Source organism: Vicia villosa, linkage group LG6 (assembly GCF_029867415.1).
Source record: "Vicia villosa cultivar HV-30 ecotype Madison, WI linkage group LG6, Vvil1.0, whole genome shotgun sequence".
NCBI classification, from domain to species: Eukaryota; Viridiplantae; Streptophyta; class Magnoliopsida; order Fabales; family Fabaceae; genus Vicia; species Vicia villosa.
Genome location: NC_081185.1, coordinates 89,764,833 through 89,786,860, shown reverse-complemented (window position 1 = coordinate 89,786,860; position 22,028 = coordinate 89,764,833). Strand labels below are relative to the sequence as shown.

Sequence of the window (22,028 nt, the reverse complement as noted above, 5' to 3'; positions counted from 1 at the left end):
TATACCATCTGACAAGTAAAAGTTGAATTAGACTTAGATAACGCTGACAGGGTAACACAATTGTTTTTCTATACTCCTTAAATAAATTTTTTTGAAATACTAAACATGTTTATGACAAATAAATTAGGAATGACTAGATAAGTTTCTGATAAATATATGAATCTTAAGTTCCTGGTTTCTGCAGAACTCTAATAACTTCTTTCCTACTTTCTGTGAAGTCTTTTCCATCTTTGAAAATCAGAAACTCCATCATCTCAACTCGAAAGAATATGAAACTTCCACATAAATGCGTAATGCAAGATCCAAAATCATTTCCAACAACACAATTCCATGCAGGTCCATAAGCTTCATCAAGTTTCTGTCAAACAAACTAATTTCTTGAAATAGTTTTCGAACCGAAAGGTTCAATACATATAACAATACTGCAAAACACAAGGATTTGAAAGAAGATGGAGTAGTTTATGTGATAGTTTAAGATAATAGACCTGTTTGATGAAATAGGCAACGTTTTGACAATCAGAAACTTCATGTGCATCTAGAGCTTGATGAGCTAACTCCATGACATGGTACTGCATCAGTTCTTCCATGTCTGTCTCTCGCACCACGCCTTTTCCTTCCAACATCTTCTTTAGCTTCTTCTGCTTGTTATGAATTATGATATCTTCTTACACTACCAATTTACTACTCAAATTTTGAAAGAGAAAATGCAGCACATGATTATGGATTTATGGTTACTGGTTTTTTTTTTACATATGTAGTCTGTTAAGTGTAAGACACTGCTAGAGCAAACTCTTCCGTGGTCGAGATTTTGAGATTGATAAAATCCTCCCGTGTTCAATTTTTGTTCTCTTTATTTTTATTGGTCTCGAAATAATCTTCATTTTTATTGCACTATTGTAGATAATTAAATTTTGTATTTATTTGGAGATATTTCAATCCAAACAGCTGTATAAAAATGTGGCCTTTAACTAACTACAATTCAATGAGATTAGCCTATTGAGTTATGAAGAATGCTACTGTATGTCCTTTGTGCTCTTAAATGTACAGGTTAAGAATTAAATCTAAGGATATTATTTTGAAAATTGTATATCGATTTTATTTAAAGTTGTGAGATATTGGATCGAACTCTAGTATGGTCGAAGGGTAGCTTCTTGGTTCGACAGGGTTAAGCATGAAGTCGAAGGTTGTTCGCATGCTTGTGTCGAAGATGCTAGGGTTGTTAGCATGTTAAATTAGGTTTTAGTGTTTAAACCCTAATTTGTTAAGTTAGCTTGTTTATTAAGTTGGCTTGTGTAATGGGCCTTGCTGAAAAAGCCCATTAGTTAGTATGTTAGGTTTATTATAAATAGCATACTATTCTCTCATCATTGCTAAGCTGCAAATCCTAATTTAGGATGAGAGAGGTTATTTGTTATTCTTGTAAACTTGTAATCTTGTTTTAAGAGAAAGTAAAAGAATAGCCGTTATAACCAATATTTGTGTTCTCCTCTTCTTCCTTGTCCTTTATTCATCCCTTATTTTATACTTTGTTCGTGGCATTGAATTCACAACAAATTGGTGCGGTGAACGTGGAGAAGATGCCTTCAACAAAGTATGAGATTGAAAAGTTTACCAGAGTGAATGATTTCGGTCTGTGGCGCTTGAAGATGAAAGCCCTACTGGTTCAGCAAGGTTGCTTGGAAGCGTTGAAGGGAGAGGCAGCCTTGAATGCAGAATTGACGGCAGCGGAGAAGACGAATATGATCGAGAAAGCACACAGCGCAATTTTGTTGAGCCTTGGTGATAAGGTTCTCCGGCAGGTATCAAAGGAGACGACGGCATCAAGGTTATGGGTGAAACTTGAAAGTTTGTATATGACCAAATCGCTGGTAAATCGACTCTACCTGAAGCAAGCTTTGTATTCATTCAAGATGATTGAAGACAAAGTATTGGCTGAGCAGTTGAATATGTTCAACAAGCTGATTCTTGATCTTGAAAATATTGATGTGAAGATCGATGATAAAGATCAAGCGTTGTTACTATTGTGTTCTTTGCCTCGATCACATGCTCACGTCAAAGAAACTCTCTTGTATAGAAGGGAGTCCCTGACGTTTGAAGAAGTTCAATCAGCCTTGTACTCTAAGGACTTGAATGAACGAAAGGAACATAAACCTTCGACTGTTGGCGATGGTTTGGCCGTTAAAGGAAAACTCTTACGAAAGGAGCATAAACCTTCGACTGTTGGCGAAGGTTTGGCCGTTAAAGGAAAACTCTTACGAAAGGATGGTAAGTTCGACAAGAAGAAAGGCAAAAGCCAGTCGAAGTCTTACAGTGGCGAAGCATCTGGCATTCGATGCTACCATTGTAAGAAGGAGGGTCACACAAGAAAGGTGTGCCCTGAACGCCTGAAATATCATGGAGGTAAGGATAATGGCAACGTTGCCATTGATCAAGATGATTTCGAATCATCTGATGTTTTTGTGGTTTCAAGCAGTGACTCTAAGAAGGAGTGGATTATGGATTCAGGTTGCACTTGGCACATGACTCCAAACAAAGACTTGTTCGAGGAATTATGTGATCAAGATGGTGGATCAGTATTGTTGGGAAACAACAAGGCTTGCAAGATTGCAGGTGTTGGATCTGTGAGATTCAAGCTCCATGTTGAGTCAATAAGGTTGTTGACTGAAGTCAGGTATGTTCCTGATTTGAAGAGAAATCTGCTTTCTCTTGGTGAATTCCACAAGAAAGGATATGTTTTCCAAGGAGAGAAAAGTATCCTAAGAGTCATGAAGGGTTCGAAGGAAGTCTTGAGAGGCGTGAAGAAACAAGGCTTGTATACCCTTGAGGCTGAAGTTGTAAGTGGTTTGACAAATGTTGCATCCACGAAACCTTTGTCGAAAACAGAAATCTGGCACATGAGATTGGGCCATGTCAGTGAAAGGGGTTTGGTCGAATTAGGGAAACAAAATCTGCTTGGTGGAGACAAAGTCGAAAAGCTGAAGTTTTGTGAACCCTGTGTACTTGGAAAATCTTGCAGAGTGAAGTTCAACAAAGGCAAACAAAGAACACATGGATCCCTTGATTACATCCATGCTGATCTTTGGGGGCCTGCAAGGTGTCCATCACATTCAGGAGCAAGGTATTTTCTATCCATAGTAGATGATTATTCCAGAAAATTATGGGTATTCATCTAGAAGACTAAGGATGAAACTTTTGAGAATTTCAAAAGTTGGAAGACTCTGGTTGAAAATCAGACTGGCAGAAAGGTCAAGAGGTTGAGAACCGACAATGGCCTTGAATTTCGCAATGAGGCATTCGATAGTTTTTGTGTTGCCTCTGGTATTGCAAGGCATAGAACTACTGCAGGTACACTCCACAGCAAAATGGTTTGGATGAAAGGTTTAATCGAACTATTTTGGAGAGAGTCAGATGCATGTTGACTAGTGCGGGGTTAACGAAGGTGTTCTGGGCTGAGGCTGTTTCGACAACAACATATCTGATAAATAGATGTCCTTCGACAGCGTTAGATATGAAGACACCTGAAGAAGTTTGGTCGGGACATCCACCAGATCTCGACAAACTGAGAGTATTTGGCTGCGTAGCCTATGCTCACATTAGGCAAGACAAGGTCGAACCTAGAGCTCTGAAATGCATGTTCATGGGATACCCAGAAGGAGTCAAAGCTTATAGGCTATGGTGCCTAGAGCCAGGTCACAGGAGGTGTATCACCAGTCGAGATGTAGTTTTCAATGAAGCTGAAATGACTTTTAAGAAAACTGATGATGTTGGTCGAAGTACAGAAACATCTGACGAAGAGCTGGAACAGGTAGAGATTCCTGTTGAGGTGGAGCATGTTGATGCTGAATTGCATATCCCTGATGAAGTCGAAGAAGAAGCAGAAGATGCTGAGGAAGTTGAGAAAACTGACGATGACTACCTATTGTCGAGAGATAGGTCGAGAAGAGTCATAAAGGCACCTCAGAGGCTTGGGTATGCAGATCTTATAGCTTATGCCTTAATCTCTGCAAGTGAGGTTCTAGACGAAGAACCTAGAGACTACAAGGAAGTTATGAGGAGTCGAAATAAGACTGAATGGCTGAAGGCCATGGATGATGAGATGAAATCTCTTCATGATAATCATACTTGGGAACTGATCAAGAAACCTGTTGGGGCAAGGTTAGTCAGTTGTAAATGGATTTTCAAAGTTAAGGAAGGAATTGAAGGAGTGACGTCGAAAAGATACAAGGCAAGGTTAGTTGCAAGGGGTTTCACTCAGAAAGAAGGTGTCGACTTCAATGATGTGTTTTCTCCTATTGTGAAGCATAGGTCCATTCGAATGTTGCTTGCCATGGTGGCACAGTTCGATCTTGAACTGGAACAGATGGATGTGAAGACTAGTCTTCTTTGGTGATCTAGATGAAACGGTCCTGATGAGGCAACCTGAAGGGTATGTCGAAAAGGGGAAGGAAGATTATGTGTGCAAGTTAAAGAGATCTTTGTATGGGCTGAAACAATCTCCTCGACAGTGGAATAGGAGATTCGACAAGTTTATGGCACGCATAAGTTTCATTAGAAGTCAGTTCGACCACTGCGTTTACTTCAGATTTCGACCTGGTAATTCATTTGTTATTTTTTTGCTTTATGTGGATGATATTCTCATAGCAAGAAACAATGTTGAAGATGTGACGATGGTGAAGGCTGAACTCAACAAGGAGTTCGATATGAAGGATCTGGGAGCTGCTTCCAGGATTCTTGGAATTGACATTCAAAGAGATAGAAAGAAGACGAAGTTATGCTTATCTCAAGAGGCATATCTACGGAAGATTCTCGAAAAGTTTGGTATGTCGAATTCGAAGCCAGTTGTGACTCCAACAAAACCCTCAATTCAAGCTGAGTATTGATCAGTGTCCCAGTACTGATGTCGAAAGAGCCTATATGAATAGCATCCCATATGCTAATATAGTTGGTTCTTTGATGTATGCTATGGTCTGTACTAGACCCGACATAGCATACGCAGTAAGTCTTGTAAGCAGGTACATGGCGAATCCTGGAAAGGCTCACTGGAAAGCATTGAAGTGGATTTTAAGGTACATAAATGGGTCTCTGAAAAGAGTCCTAATTTATGGTGGAGCCTTGGGTGAAGATGGTAAAGCAGCAATTGGAGGATATGTCGACTCTGATTATGCAGGTTGTATGGATTCCAGAAAATCTATTTCTGGATATGTTTTCACTATGTTTGGCACAGCAATTAGTTGGAAAGCAACACTTCAGAAGGTTAATGCTCTATCAACCACTGAAGCGGAGTATATTGCCCTAACTGAAGCTGTGAAAGAAGCATTGTGGCTTGAAGGTTTTGTGAATGAGCTGAAACTTCAAGGTCGAGGTATCACTGTTAAATGTGATAGTCAAAGTGCAATACACCTGTCGAAGAATTCAGCCTATCATGAGCGAACTAAGCACATTGATGTGAGGCTGCATTTCGTTAGAGGAGTAATCGAGCGTGGAGAAGTCCAAGTGCTGAAGGTTTTGACTGAAGACAATGCTGCTGATATGATCACCAAGACATTGCCGAGTTGCAAGTTTTTCCACTGTATGCAGTTGATAAAGCTGCACGAAGAAAGCTAGTTTGTTTCTTTGATGTTGTAGAGTTAGATCCAAGGTGGAGATTTGTGAGATATTTGATCAAACTCTAGTATGGTCGAAGGGTAGCTTCTTGGTTCGACAGGGTTAAGCATGAAGTCGAAGGTTGTTCACATGCTTGTGTCGAAGATGCTAGGGTTGTTAGCATGTTAAATTAGGTTTTAGTGTTTAAACCCTAATTTGTTAAGTTAGCTTGTTTATTAAGTTGGCTTGTGTAATGGGCCTTGCTGAAAAAGCCCATTAGTTAGTATGTTAGGTTTATTATAAATAGCATACTAGTCTCTTATCATTGCTAAGTTGCAAATCCTAATTTAGGGTGAGAGAGGTTATTTGTTATTCTTGTAAACTTGTAATCTTGTTTTAAGAGAAAGTAAAAGAATAGCCGTTATAACCAATATTTGTGTTCTCTTCTTCTTCCTTGTCCTTTATTCATCCCTTATTTTATACTTTGTTCGTGGCATTGAATTCACAACAAAAGTTTAAAATTTATTTTTTAATTATGTTTTCAACACAGTTTTCTTTTTTTTCACAAATCAACATTGTTAACAAGTGTTTTAAGACACAAAGTTAGCATGGTACTTGGGCAAATGCATATGTATATATTTGAGTTTGTAAGGGTCTTTTTAATTATTTTAATTTTAAGAAGATGGTCATTAACGTTACAAACTATCTATAATTTTGATCAAACTCATTATATATTTATTACACTGAGTTGTCATTTAAGAGAGAAAAACTTATATGGAATTATATGGAAATGCGCTTAAATTCATATTTTAGAAATAATTAATAAGGAGAGAAAATTTTAAATTTATTTTTAAAAAAATTTAGTTAGAATATGGGGTGGTTGTGATTAGGGTGGGAATAGATTGGGCCGAGTTAGGTTTTGCCAAGCCTGAGTCTGGCCTGTCAAAAATTTCAAAGCCTAAGTCTGGCCTGTGGCATTTCAAAGGCTTATTTTTAGGCCTAAGTCTGGCCTATTCAAAGGCCTGTTTGGCCTAAGAGCCTACATAAAAACCTATTTAATTTTAGCATTTGTAAATAAGAATTTAACTAATGTTTAAATAGACTAACAAATTAAAAGATCAACAAGACTAAATGCTTATTTGCGTTGACTTATTCACGTTTACTTATTAACTTAAATTTTTTGATACTATTTGTTTGAGAGAACTTAAGAAAACAACTTATGACATTGTTCATAAAGTTTTTACAGTTAATTTTCATCTGTTCATCAAAATGACTATGCTTGATTTTTGTATTTTAATTCAAAGTATGAATATAATATTATAATAATAATTAAAATATTCATATATATTTAAATAGGCTAGCCTATTAGGCTTGAAAGGCTTTTTGTATGGCTTGTGGCCTAACCTTTTTAGCTAAATAGGCTTTTAAAAAAGCTTAGGCCTTTTCTATTTAAAAAAAAAAGTATGGTCTAGCCTAGGCCTGTGTAGGCTAGACCATAGGCCCCTGTTAGTCGGTCGGACCTATTTCCACCCCTAGTTGTGATAATGAATGAGAGAGAAAATTTTTTATTTTAATTAATAAAAAAGTTGTGATTGATTGTTTGTAAAACTACCCACTATATTTGTGATTATCTAAGAATTTTCTCATTTAATAATCTAATTTGGCACAAAAGTTCATGTTTAGTGTCTAAATGGAAATTTTACCGATCTCTATGGTCTCAATATCTTCTCCTTTTATTTGATTTCATTTTCGTTACGTTACGACCATATATTTATTTTCATACCAACAATTGAACTTTATAATCCTTCAATCCGAACACTTAAGTTGCATGACCCAAAGTGCACGATAGAAATCATTTTAATATCTTTTTTCCTCTCGTATCTGTTAGCCGGTATCTTTTAGTCGGTGTTCATATTGTCTCATAATTTTAATAACAACAACTTTTCTCCCTCAAGTTTGTCTGTTCCATCCTATTCCCTAAAACAATGTTAAATATTTTAAAATTTTGTCATAGTCATCAATATGTGGCATCCAAGTCAAATTCATATATTATAAATCTCAAATTCTTGAATGTATGCATCTTTGTGAATTTAGGACATCATCATCTTCAACCTTGCATTTGTATTCTGTCAGGGCATTAACATTTTATCATAAAACTACACATCTTTATCGTTCTATTAGAGCATCACAATTTTGAAAACAAGAACAAGAATTAGTTCTACAAATTCGTCTTCATTTCATAAAGTGATTGATAATAAGGGAGACAACACAAACAGTTCCAAAGTGAAGGTTTACCCTACTTTGAAGCAACGATAGAGACCTAATTGTTAGTGTGGTGACTTCAACGTACTTCGAATGGCTACAACAGTTATTATTTTCGGAAGTAATTTCGAGGATGTCCACACTATATGGTAAGATATCAATAATTCTTCACCAATTTCATCTTAGAATAGTGGGTGATATTTTTCTGAATTTATGCAGGGGTCTACTATGTGTGGTTATTTTGATTGGTTTTATGATGAAGTGGAAAATGAAAAAGACGTTTTTATCAAAAAACAGGTTGAAAATTTTAACAAAAGCAAATTAAGATCAAGGACATAAACACTGATTCAACAACATTCATTAACACTATCAAAAAGATCCAAGTCTAGTATTTCATAAATCAAACAATCAAAATGATCCAACATTAAAATTAATTTAAACCAAATCATAAACTAACATTCAATTTATCCTTAATTAATAGAAATTTAAGTTGTCTTCTTTTTTGGATTATTTAATTTTGTTAGAGATGAATTGAGTCTGGTGGTAGGTTCTTTAATCTTCTCAGAGGCACTTAATGTTGTTGTAGGATCTTGTGATTCAGAACTTGTTGATATCCTCCTAATGTTTAGTTTTGTCAGTTTTTTAGCACTTCCTGATCCAGCACCTTAAGACTGAGTCGTCTGAGCCAGAGTATCTTTTTGACACTTCTTGATCCACCACCTTGAGACTGAGCAATCTTTTTAGCATGTCCCCATATGAAGATTAAAATCTAAGACCCAGCATGTGAAGAAATCTTACACAAACACAAAGGAGAAAATCGAAGAAACCCTAAATTATGAAAAGGCGGAAAAATGAGACTTAATAGTGTACTTAACTTGTTTCATTCTTCATTTCGTTTCATTTCATAAGACTTATCTTCCTTGTTTCGTTCCAACAAACATTCAAGTTAGTTTGCATGTCTTCTTCGTTCGCGACTAACGTTTCTTCTTTGTCTGTCACTCTTTTTGTTCTTTGCTCTTTCAATGACATGTCTTTCCAAATTTTTCTTTTTCGATATTTGGAAGACTCGACAAACAATGACCTAATGTATGACTCAACAAAAAATTAAAATTACATTAACTAAAGATTACAGTTCACTTAGCATTTAACATTAATAGGGCTTTTAGTTGACTTTGACTAATATATTTGACAGGAAGGACAAACGTGAGCCTTATTGAAGAATTGAGATACCAAAATGGGTGTTTTTAAAGTTATGGCACCAAACTAAACCCCCAATTAAAAGATAAGGGACGGAAAAGGATATTAAGTTTTAGAAAAGCTTTGTTTGGCAAAAAAATAAATGGTTAACTATATGTAATTGAGAGTGAAAATTAGGAATATGAATAAATCAAATTAACATTTAAGATTTTTTTATTAATTTATAATCTTGTTAACCTTTTTGATAATTTTATTTATTAATCTACATTACTTTTTTGCATATTAAAATTTATTATTATAATTTAATATTGAAATATTATATTATATGTAAATTAGTTTTGAAGAGGTCGTATTAAATATCAAAATAAAGTTTAATCTCATTGATTTTTTAGTTCCTTAATCTATTTAAATGTAGATTAGACTAATTATTTAAATAAATTTATACAAAAAAAATTAAATAAGCTAACACACCATTCTTACAAATTAAAAATAAATCTATGTTTGAACAAATGTCAAATTTATACTTTAATTTTTTTTACAAGTTGGACTTAGGCCTCGCAGAGCCTATCTGCGCCTGTCTGTTCACACCTCCTTGGTAAGTCTATTAACACCCCTTTTTAAAAATGTATTCTTCGAAATTCACTTATATAACTGCTTTAAGTTTAACGTAATGATCAACCCATTCAACCTAATGTTTAAAACCCTTCACATACAAAAAGTCGTAACATCTCTAATATTATTAGAGTTTAATAGTAGTGTACTGACAGTGTAAAGAAGTATTACACAGACTTCAATTAAATTATTTTAAAGTGTTAAATCATTACAATAATTTAAAATTTAAAAGATGATTTAGTAAGATACATGGTTGTCATTGGTTGACTATCGGTTCAGATTTTCTTTTCTCATATTATTAACTTAATGTAGATATAGTTCCTACGAATATAAATGGAAGGATAAATTTAATTAATATTTTCCAATTAGTGAATGTGATCTCTTTCCCTATCATACACATAAACATCTTTAGAATCCTGAAAATATTCAAATCAAAAGGTGATCTATGGACACAAATGTGTAGTATAGTATACCTCCTGCCTATTGTTTGTTCTATTGCCCTACCACCTATAATTAAGACCATATACTACAACCAAAAACAATGGTTAACCCTCTTCTAAATCACTTAACCAAAAAGCTTAGCTGCTAATTTTCCATTACATAATGCAAATCCTTCGCAAAAAAAATTATTCCAAAGCATGATAAAAACAAATTGTCCTCAATAAAGTTGACACACTAATTTAAAAATATTCAAACAAATTAAGATTCATAAACCGTACTATAATCTCTTTAAACCATGTTACATTACAATATTATGCACAAAAAGTGAATAACAATACAATATTAGCAATGAGATTAGTTTTAGAAAAACTCATCAGCTTTACAAAGAAACTCACATGGCAACAACACTACAATCCTCAACAAAAAATTGAAAATCCCAACACATTAAAAAATCAAGAATAAAAAAAGATTATCTTTTTCTGTAAATCTTTACTGTTATCTATCTGTACCAGAAAATATATCAAAATTACATAATTAATTAAAAATAGAAAATAAAAAAGAACATCACTGAGTTCAGCGATTCACCCCGAGTCTTGATCGGAGCAAGAAAACACTGAGTTCCTGACCGGTACACTCGTCCGGGTTAACGAGATGAAACGACTCGGAATCAACGTTTCCCACAACGTGTTCGAAGTTTGCACGCATATACATAAGCTCCTCGGAACCCGACCCGAATCCGGAAGGTATAACACCGGCACCGACGGTGACGCACTGCATGGTTGAGAGAATGTTGCGGACCCAATCTCCGGCGCGGCGGCGTGCGGAGAAACCGGTTTTACGGCCGTTGCAGTAGGCGGTCCAGAGAGGGACGGAGCGGAGGGGGCAGGTGGAGAAGGCGGGGTTGTCGGAGGAGGTGCAGCATTCGAGAGCGATGCGGACGAGGCCGTTGCGCATTTCGTGGACGAGGGTGTTGGTGGAGAGGGGGAGTTCGAGGAGGAGAGATGGTTTTAGGGTTAGGCGGTCGTGTTGGATGCAGAACCAGACGTGGCCGCGGCGGTTGCCGAAGATGGTGCCGATTACCATGGATTTGGAGGGGCGGGGTGGGGCGGTTGTGGAGATTGTTGTTGCGGCGGAGGAGGAGGTGGAGGAGGTAGGGGAGATTGTGTGATGGTTGTGGTGGTGGTTGTCTTGGAGAGAGGAGGTGCTGGTGCGGTTTTTCTTGGTGGAGGTTGTGGTGGTTGGTTTGTTGCTGGTGGTGGTGGATGGGGTGAAACAAGGGAGAAAGAATCGACGGAGGGTGTCGATGGTCATGGTGGTTGTAATGGTGGTGGTGGTGGTGATGGTGGAAATGTGGAAAGTGGTTCTTGAAGATGGTAAAGAATGTGGAAATGGAGTGTGGTTTTTGGAAGTGAGGAAGGTGAAGGGTGTGCACGTGCATGGTGATATGAATTGTGTGCATGTGTAGGTATATATATAATAATGTAGTGATAACTGATAAGGTAAGGGTTAGCTGTGGAAATGTGTTTATGATGATTGATTATTACTTTGGTTTGTTTTTGTATATGAAACTCACATGCCCTTATGATTTCATCTGATATGAGACAGCATGTTATCACTATGAGTCAAGAAGGACTTTAATTTCACGTTACGCTTGCGTAAAGGATTTTGCGATTTAGATTGAAACAAGTGTAATGATATTCACTATAGTCGTCGCGGTGTGATTTAATCATAATTTGTTTTATCATAAAAACGGTGAATAGTGATATCGTTATCGACTACACCTTTCAATACTAACCGACTTTTTAAAAAAACTTGCTACGACTCATGTGTATATATCAGCAACACTTTTTAATTAAATCATGTAAATGTAAAAAAAATTATACTATGAAACATGGTTTTAAATTGCGGTGGCGGATGGGGCTGCGGGAGTTTTCATTATGGTCATTGCTAGCATGAATTTTGATTAAGTGGTGTTTGAAATATAATGTTGAAAAACAATGTTAAGATTTTTCTTTACATGTAAATTGAATTTTGGGATTATGGATATTTTGAGATTTGATTAAATAATTTGAAAAAAATAGTGAAATTGTTTGATGTTGTTTTTAGTGCAGAGGACGGATGATCTTAAATCATCCTGTAATTATAGTTTGATGCAGCTGCGGAGATTACCACATCGTCAATATTGTAGCCACAATTGCGATTGGAGAGTGAATTTAAAACGAAACTTATATCTTTTCCATCATAAAAATTTCTTTCTAGGCATAATAAGGTTAATATATATAGAACAATACAAATTTAATCATATCTTCTTATCTATTGAACCAGATGAGTTAAAGATAAAGATCAAACTCTCTTCTGTTTTTCATTTCATAAATCATTACAAGAACAAATATCACATAGATAATGAACAATTATGCTCTAGTTAAATTTTTCAACACATCTTTAGTTCTATGAAATGTGCATAGACTCTAGAATTCAACTACTATTGTTGACACTATTTCTCTTCATCTTCTGCTTTTCGATTCTCTCTCTGTAATTCCTCACTAGACAGAAAAAACCGAGCAAAGAACAAAAAATACATCAAGTTCAACCCTCCAAGAACAGCAATAGTATAATAATAATGCTCAAGCCTATTCTTATTCAAATCATTCCCACCTAACCAAGGTGTTCCACCGTTCCTCTTTGTCAAACCAACAATAACCTTTATAAGAATATTGCTCAATGAACTAGCAATGCTCAAACTAAGAAAAAACACTGCACCCCCTAATGTCTTCATGCTCTCAGGCCAATAAGAAGTCAACAACTCCATCATCGGAATCGCGGCGAAAACTTCTACCAAACCGGATAAAGCAAACTGCGGAATTAGCCACCAGATTCTCGTTGGCGATTCCAACGAGTTGTTTTTCAACGCGCTGTCTCGGCGGCGTACCTCTACTAGTCCTGCAACCACCATGCAGGCAATGGAACAAATGATGCCTATTGTTAGTCTTTGCACTATTGACAACCTTTTACCTTTTAAGGTTTTTATCTTAGTCCATGGTACATAGATTTTCTCATAGAGTAGAATCCATAATGAGAGTGAAATCATTGGTACTAATCCCATCCAAGCCGGTGGAACGTTGAAGCTTTTTCCGATTGATTTGTCTGTTTGTAATGCTTGTAAAATTCCATAAGAATTCGCCTGTCCCATTGAAAGAAAACATATGATTCCTGCTAACCAAACTGGCAATGTTGTTACTATTGATTTCAGTTCTTCCACTTGCTGTAAACTGCATAGCCTCCAATCATCGATCGATTTTCCACTGCTGTCGATTTCAGTTTGGTTTGTGATCACCGCGGCTTTCTCTAAAAATCTAAACCTATTTGTATGAGCAAGCTTGAGATTTGCGTGTCTTGATTCTTCCGCCTCGGTAGGAGCTAATGGTGGATCGTAAAACAACAGTTCTGAATCTTTCTTCATGTCAACATCATGTTTCCTAAATGCAGCAAGGACGACTTTGAATAAGTCGCATATGACGCTTCCTTTCGGCTTTAATCGAACGTAAGTGCCTTGTCCGATCACGAAGATGGTTAGGGAGAACGCGAAGCAGACGGTCGGAATGATGTATCCAAGAAACCAGCTTATGTTTGTTTGAATGTAGACAACTAAGGTAAGAGCTACCAAAAGTGCTATTGTGAATAAGAAATACCACCAGTTACAAAAGCTCTCTAATTGTGCTCTTCCTTTTTCGGTTTTTGTATCGAACTGATCGGCTCCGAAGGCAATGTTGCATGGTCTTAGACATCCTGAGCCGATTGCGAAAAATCCAAGTCCCACATATAAAACAGCGAGCTGCGTGCTCGTTGGATTTGTCGGTACGCAATCAGCAAAAGGGGAGCAGGGTGGAGGTCTTAATGATGGTACACCAGCACCTAGTGACATGAATCCCATGCCCTGTCACAAATTGAAACTCATCTCTTCAATTGTTCATTCATATTTCATAAGAAGAATAATATTTATAATAGAGAATATAATTTTAAACTGGGATACACAACCTTGCAACCTCAACAATGACGCGATATAAAGGTTTTTGAAATTTTTGCAAAGACATCACAATTGCAATTGCGACTACATTTGTTTGTCAGGACCGTTAAATTACCGCACATAACCCAAAATTTAATACGATTAATCTTTAAAGGCCTCATAGAAAATTTGTCATAAAAAAACTTTGACAAAATAGACCCGTAATCTAATTACACAACACAGGGCTTATGAAAACTTATGACGGTCCCGACATTTATCTGCCTTCAAAATATCGAGGTTTATGGGGGTAAACACTAATATCACAAACGTGTTTTGTGACATATATGATTCATTTAATTTTGTCACGTACTGAAATTATTACCGAAATTATTACCGGTGTCATGTGCAGGAGAGTCTCGTGGATAGATGTATATAAATTTAAAATTTACCATAAATGAAGCTATGCTGCCAAATATGAGCATATAAAATTTGCCAGTATATGCATCTGCAAGATAAGCAGCAACCAATGGAAGAAAATTTGTGAAACCAGACCAAATATTGAAAACCTCAACAGAAAATGTTGTGTCCATGTTATATTGTGTATGCATGTAAACAATTAAGTTGGCTATCAAACTCATTGAAGCCAATTTCTCGAATGTCTCGTTTCCTATAATCAAACAAAACACAAAATTTTAATTCATAAAATCATATCATCAAGAAAATAAAAATTAAAAAAAAAAAAAAACAATTGTACATAATTGAAGGTATTATTTATTTACCAAGAATGTATTTGACTGATTTCCATCCTCCTTTTTTCTTTTTGGTTGAAGAAGAAGAATCATGAATTTCAGGAGAATGATTCTCATTCATCTTTTCTTCTCCTTTGAATTTTCTAACCACCTCCTCATAGTTTATAGTGTGAAGAAAATTGTACCCTTCATTCTAAAATAAGAATTTTTTAAAATATATTACAAATTTGTCCTCATTAATTATTGATATTATTTGTTGTCATAAAAGTATAATGATAGATAGTGTACAAAATATTAATGTGTTTGACATTATAAATTTATAAATTTAACGTACAAAATTCTTTATAAATATTTTTTTAAAGAATCTTTAATTTATAAATTTACAAAATATTGAAAATTATTTAAAAATTCTTTATAAAATTTTAAATTTCTTTACAAATCTGTCCTTATTTACTTAAAAATTTAGAAAGAAATGTGTATATTTTGAATGATTAGGCCGGTCAGGCAAGCCGACACCAGAGATGGAAGGTTGACACAAGATAAGATGGACAAGAGACACGTCTAATCTTAGAAAACTATTAGTTCAACCCGGCATGGACCTTCAACTCGACAGGGACCTCCCATCGGGTTAAGGCCCTCAATCCGGTTGAGGCAGATTCTCTAAGTCGGTGGACGTTGTCGTAAGTAGGGTCGAAAGCGTTCACCCTAGTCGGCCATAACTGTCATCCACACACGAAAGGACTCCGTTGTTACGGGAGTTACAATCCTTTAATGGTCAGACGACAGAGGTTAGTGTAGTTGCTCATTATGGAGGGAATTCAAGGTTCCTTCATTTATGATGGTGATTACTGCTCCAACAACTATAAATAGGGCTCTGACCGAGGGATAAGCAAGACACTTCTTATCTTGAGTTTGCATCACTTGCACTGTTCAAATTCCTAAAGCTATCACTTACAAACTCGTGTGTGACTTCGTCGGAATCTTCTTTTGAGAAGTAATCAAAAGTGTTTTGCAGGTACAAAATGTGATCACTAAAATATTAGTTAAAGATAAAACTAAAATAAATTAATTTATATTGAATGATATTTGACTTTTTGTTGGCTAAAATAGCATTTATTTAAAGTGGGAGGAAATGACACGTCGTTATCATTTGTAGAGCCCGTTTGTCAAATATTTTTAAAATAATGTTAAAATACTATTTTTTTAAGAGAAAATGGGTCATGCACTGACAGTGTAAAATATTTTTACACTGTCAACCAATCACCACCATGCATCTAATTAAAACATTCTTTTATTTAAAAAAACTTTAATGACATGGCACATTCATGACTCCCTATTGGATGACAGTGTAAAATTATTTTACACTGTCAGTGCACTACCTTTTAACTCTTTTTTTAATTATATTAAAAAAATAAATAAAATTAATTTAAATAAATTCCCATAATACATTATTTTAAAAAATTTATCTTCTTACTATAACATTTTTAGAATATCAAAACTTTAAAAAGCTACTTAAATTCAAAACTATTTTGAATAAATTTTTATGAAAGTTATTTTTAAAATATATTTTAAAAATAATTATGTGATTTTAACTATGAGCTAATTTGCAGTAATGTATATTAATATTATTAAATATTTAATTAATATTTAATTTATAAAATTTAATTTCAAAATAACTTTTACTATTTTAAAAAATATATAAAAAATATTTTTATAAATACTAAAAAAAATCAAATAAAACAAATGGGCCTAAACTAATGTAAAAAAGTAGAAAAAAGAATTAACTTTTATGATTTACTTTGCACATGTTTTGTCTTAAACTATACTTTTTCTATTAGACATTCATTAAAATAAAATATAACATGGTTATATTGGTTTGTCTTTAAATTACATGTACGTATACCATTAAAATTCATTTAGAGGAGATGTATAATCTATAAATATGTAAGTAACTGATTTTGGAGGTTTTCATGCATGTTGCTTTTGCTGAAAATGGGATAGTTATAATTTTGTTGCACAAGTGAGAATTAATTAACCATTCAATTTTCAGGACTTGCGTTAAGGTTTTTGCCATTTTTTCACAAGTGTAAAATTAAGTTGTAACAACAAATCAGTTATACGGTCACCAACATGTAGTGGCCAACTTTTTCAACGTAGCTGGTATCTAATTGGGGGACAGTGGTGCATGCCTTGACTAAAGAAAACAGATTTACTATTTTTTTTAAGGTCTAGATTGACTTTTGATTTATGTAAATCCGCCTATTATTTATTTTATTTTATTTTATGAAATTTTCCTTGAGAAACAAATGAAACTTAATATTTAAGAATTGTATCCAAAAAAATACATATATAGAATTGAAAAACAAAAACACGTCAACTTACCGATACCAAAAAATTATTTAAACCTTTTTTAAGAGAAAAACTGCAAAAGAAGTTCGCCATCTATCATTTTGAAATAATTCAAAACCATTTTTTTTTATTTTTGTAAGACTTATTCTTTTATGTGAGGAAATAAAATATTTCAATACTTTTACCATGGATCATATTTAGAGTTCATTATCACTTTGAAAATTATAAATATGGTTCTTTCTCATTTGTTGTTAACACTAGTGAGAAACAAACTGTAGAAATTTATAAGAATATATTTTTGGAGTTTGACAGCTTTTTTTTTCAAGTTTTAGTATCAACTTTTGAAATATAGTGAATCGGAGAGTTGTTCTCTTCCCATATGTATGTGAATTGATCGAATTGGATAAACAATTTCTTCCATGTTTTCGCATATTATTTTTTGTTGCTTGAAGTTATTTGATTGGTTGTCATTATTTTTGTCTCACACGTCAAAGTTTTGGTGTGTTAAATATTATTTATACTTATTTTCTCAACAAGTGGCGCTTACAGTGGGACAAAGGGGTTAAGTTTACAAGTGAGTATCATGAGTTTCAAATGGGACATCAAGAGGTTTTCTATAGGCAACGACTTTGGATTGTGGAAGGAGAATATACAAGCAAGATTAATTCAATAAAGATGTGTAAAAGCACTGAAAGGAGATGAATTGATGCTTGCAAGCCTAACACAGGATGACAAGACTGTGATGATGGATAAGGTGGAAAGTTTCATTATCTTATACCTCAGATTTAAAGTAGTAAGGAAAATCGCAAGGGAGAAGATTATGAATGAGATGTGGGTCAATCTTGAATATATATATATATATATATATATATATATATATATATATATATATATATATATATATATATATATATATATATATATATAAGCAAGTAATTGGCTCACATATTGTGTTTGAAACAATAACTTATTTTTTCTGTATAGTGGAAAATAAATATATTGTGGAGCAAGTGGCTGAATTTCACAATATCATTTATGATTTACAAAATATTTAGGTAAAAATTGAAGATGAAGACAATGTTCTACTCTTGTTAATTTCACTACCCAACTCCTTTGAGCACTTTAAGCATCCTCGTCTTTGTGGTAACAACAGTACTGCCACTTTGGATTAAGTTTAGACAATCATAAGATTAAAGGTTATCAAAGTTGAAAATTTTGAAGGTTGGCGATAGTGGTGAAGGCTTAAGTTTATCAAAAAAGGAGTAAGGGTAGAAGAAATCAAAAAGGGTAGAGATCCAGGTCAAAGGTCAAGTCCAAGTTTTTTTATACGTAAAAAATTAAATGTTTTAATTGTCACAAATCAGTCATTTTAAAAAAGATTGTCCTGAAAGAGTGAACAATGGTGATTTTGTTCATATTATGATTGCCTCAGACAAATATGGTTATGAAAGTGTTGGCACATTAGTTGTAACAAGTTTGGAAATAGAGAAGAGTTCAGTTAGAGACTCAGGTTGCTCTTATCATATGTGTCTAAGGAAAGAATATTTTGAAACTTTGGAGTTGTAAGAAAGTAGATTCGTTCAACTTGGAAACAATAAGGTTTTGTGATCGTGAGTTCCTTCAATTATGAGGTAAGTTCCTGAACTTAAGAAAAATTTATTGTCTATAAGCAAGTTTGATGATTTAGGCTATTGTACTAGAATATAGTGTGGGGCGTTGAAAATTTTGCATGGTAAATTAATAACGGCTAAAGGGTCCAAAATGTGTGGGTTGGATTTTTTTATGGTTCCATTTTTATTTGTCATGCATCAGTAGCTAGTCAAGAACTTTTTGAAAAATCTAACCTGAGTTATTTGAAATTAGAGCATGTCACTGAAAGAGGTTTGGTAAAATTTGCTAAACAAAGTTTTCTAAGGAATGAGAAGTTAAATATACTAGAACTTGTGATAATTGCATTCTATGCAAACAATGTAGTGTGGAGTTTGGGAGTTGTGTGTGTAATTCTAGTAGACCTTTAGAATATATTCATTCAAATTTATGGGGTCCAACAAGGCCGAAAACTCATAGGGGTAGATTTTATTTCCTCTATATTATTGATGATTTCTCTATAAGAGTATGGGTCTACATTCTAAAAAGTAAAAGTGACACATTTGAAAAGATTGATGAATGTTATAACCATATAGTAAGTTAATTAGAAATTAAACTAAATATATTCAGAACTGATAATAGCCTAGTGTTTGTTTCAAACAGTTTAATTATTTTTGCAAGAAACAGGGAATCAACAAGCATAGAATCATTGTTGACAGACCTCAACAAAATGGCTTAGCACAATGCATGAATAGAACCATTTTGGAGAGAGTTGTTAAATATGCTTGGATCTCAACCTCAAAAGCTAGCTCAAGAGGTGAGGTTGTCCTCACATATTTATACACCCAACAGTCCGGGAACCTAAGCAATGTGGGACTTCAAACAAACTCACAAATACCAACTTCAACACCCACCCTCACGCCTAGCGTGGGCATGGGCCAAACGCCCATATTGCAGTCCTTAACCCGGCTCTGATGCCATGTTAAATATGCTTGGATCTCAACCTCAAAAGCTAGCTCAAGAGGTGAGGTTGTCCTCACATATTTATACACCCAACAGTCCGGGAACCTAAGCAATGTGGGACTTCAAACAAACTCACAAATACCAACTTCAACAAGAGTGAGGTGCATGTTGTTGGGATTTGGATTACCAAATAGTTTATGGGGTGAAGTTGTTGCTATAGTAGCTCACTTGATTAATAGATGTCCATCCAAAGGAATAAACCTCAAGGCACGTATAAAAGTTTGAAGTGGGAAATTATTATATTACTCAAATTTTAAGATTTTCAAAATCTTTGGCATTTTCTCATATCAAATAAGACAAACTTGATGCTAGGGATATGGAATTCATCTTCATTGGTTATATTGAAGGAGTGAATGGTTACAAACTGTGGAAGATGAAACTTAGAGAATAAAAATTTATCATAAGCAAGGATGTTACTTTTAATGAGACTTGTATGGGGATAAAGTGTAAAGACCTGGAGGTTAAAGAATCACATACTATGGTAAAAATAGACTCAATTTTAGGTGAAGGATTCTAATAGTGAGATAATAGACAAGGAGGTAGTTCAGACTCATGTTTCCAGTACTATGAAAGGGCAACATACAATGTCTCTTAATTATCAATCGGATCATGATATATTTCTGAGGGAAATTATACCTCCTCAAAGACTCGGAACCAAAGACCTTTAGAGAAGCAAACAAAAGCAAAGATAGTCAAAGATAGTTTATGGTGGTAAATGATTAGATGAATTTATTGATGAAAAGCCATAATTAGGAGCTTATGAGAATACCTAACAAAAGAGATTGGTTGGATGCAAGTGAAACTTCAAAAAGAAGGAATGTAATCTAGGGATTGAATAACCAAGGTTTAAGGAAAGCCTTATAGTGAAGGATTTTACTCGGGTGAGGGGATTGGTTACAATGAAATTTTGTTCACCTACAGTAAAATATTGTTATATAAGGGTACTTATGGTAATTGTAAATTAATATAATCTTGAATTGGAACAGATGGACGTCAAAAAAGGTTTATTACATGGATATATTGAAATTACAATATACATGGAACAACCTAAAGATTTTATAGAAGATAAAACTAAGGCATGTTTGTTGAATAAATCTTTATATGGGTTGAAACAAAGCCTAAGGAAGTGTTATTGTCAGTTTGATGAATTTCTTCTTAAATTGATTTTGTAAGAAGTAATTATGAAACTTGTGTATAGATATTAAAGAGGAATGAGATAGTCACTCTCTATCTCCTTCTATATGTTGATGATTCTGATGGCAAGCTCTAGCAAGATAGAGACTGATAAGTTCAAGAAGATCTTGAATGGTAAATTTGAGATGAAAAATCTTGGTAAAGGTAAAAGAATTGTGGGAATGGATATCATGAGAAATCTTAAGAGTGGTGAATTTTTCTTATCTCAATCTAGTTACTTGAAGAAAACTGTGGAGCAATTTAGAATGCAAGATAGTAAAACCTTCAATACTCCTTTGTTTCATTACATGAAGTTTTCAGTTAAACAATTTCCTCAAATTAAGGAATAGAGTAAATAATAGACAATACTCCCTATAAAAGTAGGGTTGGATGAATTATGTATGACACGTTTGTAGTATATCGGATTTAGCAATGCAGTCAGCATAGTAAATTGATTTATGGAAAATCGTGGTCATGTTGATTAGGAAGCTTTGAAGTGGATATTGAGGTATTTGAATGATTCTCTAAGGTGTGTTTGGAAGTTTGGAGAGAAAGGGAAGGGAGGGATTTGAAAAAAGATAAGGATTGAATGGAATGAGTTAAAGGATTTTGGTTAGGATGGCTTTGGAGGATTTGATTTTATTCATAAAACCAAAAAACTCCTAATTTAGGGGAACTCAAAATTTGCATTGAAGGAGGATTTTGGAGGGCTTCCATAAAATTTCTAAATATCTTTTATATTCTTATACTATTCTTAAAATTAAAAATATAGTAATGATCATAAACACTCTTTTATCATTCTATACAAAATTATTTTTTCAAAAAATGTCAAATATTTTTCTATATTTTTTTAGAAATTCGTTTTCAGAAGTCCTCCATTTCAAACTCTCAAACAAAGCCTAAAGGTCTATTTGGGAGCTGGTGATTGGAGAATTTTGAAGGATAAGGTTTTAAAGGGTTGCGTCTATATTTTTAAAAAGTTTAAAAAAAATAATTTAATACATTAGCATATAAAATTATATTATTTTTTAAACTTTTTTAAAATATCA

The 22,028-nt window shown here is 34.1% G+C and overlaps 2 protein-coding genes across 2 annotated transcripts; both read right to left on the bottom strand.

Annotated features, from left to right (window-relative positions):
- Positions 1–10,498: 10,498 nt before the first annotated feature.
- LOC131611860 (protein MIZU-KUSSEI 1) lies at positions 10,499–11,519 on the bottom strand. The gene has a single exon (XM_058883703.1). The coding sequence runs from the start codon at positions 11,404–11,406 to the stop codon at positions 10,669–10,671; it is 738 nt and encodes a 245-aa protein (XP_058739686.1). The 5' UTR covers positions 11,407–11,519; the 3' UTR covers positions 10,499–10,668.
- A 913-nt stretch (positions 11,520–12,432) lies between these two features.
- LOC131611858 (protein NRT1/ PTR FAMILY 2.8-like) lies at positions 12,433–14,993 on the bottom strand. The gene is made up of 3 exons (XM_058883702.1): positions 14,878–14,993; positions 14,548–14,765; positions 12,433–14,029 (listed from the first exon to the last, which is right to left on the bottom strand). Exons 1-3 carry the CDS (start codon positions 14,966–14,968, stop codon positions 12,590–12,592), a joined length of 1,749 nt encoding a protein of 582 aa, XP_058739685.1. The 5' UTR covers positions 14,969–14,993; the 3' UTR covers positions 12,433–12,589.
- Positions 14,994–22,028: the final 7,035 nt, after the last annotated feature.